Source organism: Symsagittifera roscoffensis, chromosome 9 (assembly GCF_963678635.1).
Source record: "Symsagittifera roscoffensis chromosome 9, txSymRosc1.1, whole genome shotgun sequence".
In the NCBI taxonomy this organism is placed as follows: Eukaryota; Metazoa; Xenacoelomorpha; order Acoela; family Convolutidae; genus Symsagittifera; species Symsagittifera roscoffensis.
The window spans coordinates 37820029-37826028 of NC_087070.1; the positions used below are offsets into that span (position 1 = coordinate 37820029).

General features: G+C 35.0%; 1 protein-coding gene across 1 annotated transcript in view; it reads left to right on the forward strand.

The window, feature by feature from the left end:
* Positions 1-5618, forward strand: part of LOC134853897 (small ribosomal subunit protein uS11m-like) — a 227657-nt gene extending 222039 nt beyond the window's left edge. The window contains exons 2-5 of the mRNA XM_063869859.1: positions 753-1130; positions 1421-1554; positions 4121-4264; positions 5152-5618. Coding sequence (XP_063725929.1) covers positions 785-1130; positions 1421-1554; positions 4121-4264; positions 5152-5283 — 756 coding nt within the window. The 5' untranslated portion in view covers positions 753-784 and the 3' untranslated portion in view covers positions 5284-5618. The remainder of the gene's footprint in view (positions 1-752; positions 1131-1420; positions 1555-4120; positions 4265-5151) is intronic.
* Positions 5619-6000: the final 382 nt, after the last annotated feature.

Sequence of the window (6000 nt, forward strand, 5' to 3'; positions counted from 1 at the left end):
TAAAAAACATTGCGCCCTATGACCAGGGCTTCGAAAATCCGGTCGGATTTCTTTGTATTCAGTATGTATGAAATTGAGTTTTTTTTTCTGGGAAAAATTGAGTTGTCGGATATGTATCGAATTGAATTTTCTTTGATTTAACTAAATTGTGCTTTAATTGACAGTCAATTTTGTTATTTGTAAAGTTATCACATTGGGTTTTGATGTTTTTTCTAATCAAATATTTTCGGGTTATGTTTCAACGGCTTAGTCACTCTATGTTGCTTTGTTAGAAAGGCAAAAATTGGTATTTCGTTTTTTGAGTAACTCCAGGGAAATATGGGAGCAATTTCTGATGGCATTTGTTTTGTTTATGGCTCAACAGGCTTCTACCCAAGTATGTTAAGCTTCGTAGCCGCTCAATAAATGAAAGATTATTTAATACTTGGAGGTTATTTTTCTCTACTGTTTTTCTGAAACTCGTTTTTCTTTTTCAATGTAGTGTTTTTTGTTTCAATTATTATTCATTAACTTGGAATGGTATGCTTGCGTTGTGTCGCAGGTAGTGCAAAGCTCAGCTTGGTCTGCGTTCATTTTCATTCTTGAAGCTGTTTTTTGCCGTTTTTGTTACCTGTGACAGCGCAGATACGCCGAAATGTAAATGCATGCCAAGTGTTCCTCTGCCCCTGAGTAATGTATCCTTTGTACGATTGAATAATCTTATTTTAGAAATCAAATCAACTGGATGATTTGAATAATCAATTGAATGATTCAGGTGTTAAATGAAAATTCGGAAGTACTGAAAATGCTGAAAAAATTGACTGGATTTGTGATACGAGAGGGAACTGCTGCTAATACAGTCAGTAATTCATGTAGAGCCATGCAAACACCCCTCTCGTGCAAATTCCACTCTCAAAGGGATAATTTGTCAAAACAGCAGCCAAATAAGAATCTTCTGACGCCTTGGAAGATTCTAGAAGAATCAAGAAGAAATGTCAACTTTATTCAGGTGGGGCCGAACAAGTTTCTCAAAATAAAGAGAGCTCCGGCTGCGGGTACTTTGATTTCATCAGATGTGGCAGACGAGGATACTGACAGTCATACCTTGACCAGGAAATCAAACAAGACTGACATATCCTATCCTGATATTGGTGATGAGAGTTCTTCGTAGGAAAAAAATTCAAAATATAACAAATAAGATTTGATTTTTGCCGTGGAAAATATTTCAAGAGAAGTATCAAGTTATTTTGGCGCGAGTGTCTACATTCAATACAGTTTGTAGATGATGTTTTTGATGGTTTCAAATTTTGTTATTAAGTTATTGTTGTCTACTTGTTGCATTTTCATCGAAATTTGAATTAAAACTTAATTTTTAAAAATTTAAGTACAAGTTGAAATCGGTTGATGCATCACCCTTCATTCTCATCACCCTTGTACTTAGTTGCTGACTCGCCGTACGAGAACAACTACGACAGACTCTACTATGACGGAATCCACTACTCGGAACTTCCGATCCTAATTTGCAGAGCACAGTGGAATAACCTTATTTGCGCCACACAGGATAAAGATTACAAGGTGATGTAGGATAATGTAATAAATATAATCGGTAGCGTCTTTGGAAATGGCAATGTTTTTTTTAAGAATTAGGTCTTAATACAATCGGTTTCTTTCTTTGAAAAATTTTTCTCAGTGTTCTTGATGTTTTTCAAGTTAAAACGCTTAGATCTGTTCACAGCAGCGAGCATTGAGATTTTTGAGCAATCGCAGCGAGCAATCTTATTGTTCCAGCCACGCCCTTGAAGCATTTATGGATCCGCTAGTGTTCAGACCGCTTTTGACTATCTCAAAGAAAGGTCAACTTTGGAATCATGTTAAAGCCCAATTGCTCTTGTTTGAAGTTTGAAAAGATGTCTCGGTGTCAAGAAAAATTAAAATTGGCCTGAATTTTTTCCGATTTCCAGACCATTTTTTTTTTATTTTTGACAATTTGATGACACTGCTTAAATTTGATAAAGCTCTGTTTAATTGCACGGCAATATTGCTATTTTATACCATAATTATTTCTCATTCTTGCAGTTATTACCTTCTTTGACCGCCCTTTACTCCGAAGTTAAAGAAGAAAATTAAAAAAAAAACAATTATAATTTGATTTTTCTTTCGGTTTTATTCCTAGCGCGATTTTTTTTTCTTGTACCCAGGCTCTCGACTCTTTTTTCCATTCAAAACAATTTTCCAAATATTTTAGAAATTTACCATTATAATTGAAATTCAATAACTGCCAGACCCGTTCCCACTTAGTCTAGTGGAAAAACGCGTGCATGGGATCCTGAGGTCCGGGGTTTGAGTCTCACCGGACTTGTTTTTTAAAATTTGATTGGAAATTTTTTCTCGGCTTACTCTTCAAAGCATGGATTTTTCTGTAATCGCTTGTCGTTTTGTGATTTGAAAATTTGGCAAATCTGATATAGTATAATTAAGAGTAATGAATGTAGTGAAGACTCATATAGGCTTGCTGATTTTTTTTTTCAGGAAAAGTCTCCAATGACTACAAATATGCATTCATATATATTGATGCATTTATGAATGCACCTAGGTATGTATGCACTTTTTGAGTTCAATTGAAATTCATCTGCTGAAAGTGACAAAAATAGCACTCTCCAAATACGAACAGGTAAATGGTGCGAAAAAACGTGCACGATCTAGTTTCGAAAGTGGAATTTAATTTTTAGATTTCCAGTGGAATAAAAATTTTACCTGTTGATCCAGTCTAAATCGTTCTAAAAATTCAATGAGCTTAAATGGCTTCTATTTTTCTCTTTGAAATTCGAAAAATGAGATTTTTTCAAGAAAGTCAGTGTTTTTTAGGTTTACTTGCGTTCATTACTCTTTTTCAATCTTTAATTGGCCATGTTTTTAGCTTAAATTGTTTCAGCGTATTTTATATTGGCGTAGTCTCATTATGTTGCGTTTGTAAAGGGGCGAGAATAGAGTTTATTTTCTGTGTTTCAGGAGGAGTTTCACCTAGTTTCGAAAATTGAATCAATTTTTTTGACATAAGTTTTGTTTTTGGCTCAACGGGCGTCTACCCAAGTTTTTCTGGCTTAATTGCAGCTCAGTAATGTTTTTGAATTCTTAATCAAAGTTGGTTGTGTTTCTCGACATGTTTTCCTCATATTGTACATAATATGAATAAAAAACGTGAAATTTTTGTAGACGAGATGTAGTGTTTCGACATTTTTTCCGTTATTTTCGACATTTTTTTCATCATTCGTGGTTTCCGTCTGATTTCTAATCTGTTTGCTTGCAGTGCTATACTTATGTTGTATCGAAATGTTGCAAAGCTCTATTTTGCCTTTGTGTGTGAATTTTTCAGCATTTCAGCGTTTTTTTTTTCGTAAAGCGCTCTCTTCTGAGTTTTCTCAGTTTTGTTATTCAGTTGAATCTTATTATGTTTCGTGTTATTTACTTTAACATTTTTAAGTTTAAAAATTATATCATTGAAATTAAATTAAAGTCAGTTGGTCCAAATGAAAATTCTCATCATCCTTGATTTAAATTGCCGTCTTTAAGTACTTTACTCGAAATTTTTTTACTCGAGCTCTTTTCACGTAACTTCCGATCCTCATTTGCTGAGTGGCTTCCGTCTGATTTGTTTATTCGCTAGCTGGTAATGGTATATTTACGTTTTGTATCGCGGGTGTTATGAAGCTCCACTTCGCCTTAGTCTGTAATATTTCCCGCATTTATGAGTTTTTAAAGTACAGTGGCCGAGGTTTTGCTAATCTATTTTGGGTACACTTTGGAGCGTTTTGGCCTGAATGTCGCTTTGTCTAAAATTTATCCAATCAAAATTATCCTGAATGCCGAATGTTTTTTTATCTCATTGGTTTATCCCGTCTCATAAAGAGCCTAAGAGATAATCAGTTTTGACATAACCTCTCAGATTTTCTGGAAATAATCTGATTTTCTTTCTGATTGAAGTCTGGCTTATTGATTTTTTTCCAAACTAGCTGTTGACTAAGCTTTTTGTAGTTTTATGTTAATGTTTCGCCTATAAATTCTGAAATCAGTTGTCAGTTGAACATTTTTTCCGACATTCATCAACCTTCACGCTGTTTCATTTGACGTGTGATTGTTCTAGATGCTGTACTACACTTCAGCGCGACTAGAGGGCTACAAGAATGCGAAGAAGAAGTCGCCTGTTGTCAACCAGCAGATCGGAACTGTAGTTGCAAGGAGACTACTCAAGATGGGAGTGAAATGCGCTAGAGTTGTGTTAAATGGGGTGCGCTATATTCAGTTTTTTGACACTTTATTAACCTTTAGCTCTTTATTAACCTTAAAGCGAGGATCTCTTTAGCTATATCCCTCCTCTCGGGTACCTAGTAAAAATTATCCACCCCCCATAAAAAAAACAAATCAATGGTTCAGCATATGAGAATTTTATACATAGGAACGAATCTCTTTGCAAAAGAGGAGAAATAGTTGAGAGATCCCTGGCGATAGTTAAGGGTGTTGCAATCAGGTGTTAGACTTTTCGCCGTAAACAACTTGGTTCACAGAGTGATCAATTTGATCAAGTTACGACACTGAAACTGGATGAAAAAAAGGAAGAAAGGAAAGTCAGGGAAAAATACCATAATACACTTAAAAAGTGTTAGTCCTCAAAAATAAAGATGCCTTTAAATTTATGAAGAAATCATTCAAAAGCATCGTTTACATTTTTCACGCAAATATTGGAGTGCGCAATTTGATTATTTCTTTTAGCAAATGCATTTGAATTCAACTTTGAAAGGAAAGAAATCAAAAGTCAAACCGCAAAAATCAAACTGGAGAGTGAACAATTATCATGACCTTTTTCGTTCACTGATACTTGATCATTGGTCATATATAAAAAAGGAAGAAGCTAATCGAAAGGGGTGTTAATGGATGTGGTTTCCTTTACTTAAGAGGAAACGATAAAAATGCCGTCCCAATTTTAAAAAGCTTCGGTTATATTGAGTTCCCTTAATTCTGTTAATAGGCTGAGGAAAGGGGCTGTGACCAGAAATCATACGAACCCTTATAGTTCCAAATGGATATCAGGCTCGAGCAATATCTTTTTTGAGTTCATTATTTGCTTTTTGTTAAACTGAAGGCAAAAGTAAACAAGACCCAATAATTTTTCCTTAGGTGGGCCCTGGACGTGAGTCAGTTGTGAGGGGTCTGTTTCTGGGGGGACTCAACATCGCCTCGCTCACTGACTCCACCTATATTGGCAACTACTACACCATGCGAAGACCCCGCAAGAGACGCAGGGTGTGAGATGATGGAACTCTGATGTTACATTATCTGTCTCCTTTAGTTTGTCTGCTATTTGAAGCCCGATGTGAGCCCCAAGTACTGAAGTTAAAAGAAGTGACGTTCAAACAAACTGTTAAACTGGCGAATAAACTATCAGATTTTTCAATTGTTTGAATGAATTTGTGGATAATGATGAATCAATGATAATGATAGTTTATTGCTAAAACGTGTGCAGAAATCTAATATCTTTTTTTGAATTTAGACAGCCGCTGTTTTAGTGATTGTTTGACCATAGATTCTGTGAAATTGTAATAGCCAGCAAGGTAGCTTTAAAAATTTGATGAAATTTGAAGAAATTTTTCTTTCAGGTCAGTGAAAGTTCTGAAATTTTGCATCTAAATTACTTGTACAAACAAGTTTGAAAATAAAAAGTCTTTGAAGGATGCTCAAAACCCGAAGTTTAATTTGCGGGGTGTTAGCAATTTATTCACGAGATGCGTTCTCAATGTAAAGGTTGGCGTTCCGAATCATGGAAAGTTAATTGCAACCATTCAGAATAATTGATTCTTCAAAAATCTCAGAAAATCGCAAAAATTTCGAATAACGCAAATGAATGCAGGCCCTTAAAACTATAATTGACCAACTGCAAAATAAGCAGACAAATGAATTTTCAATTATTGTTAGATCTGAGATGCATTAGAAAAAACTTAATAGTTAAAGGATACCGTACTGCTTAAA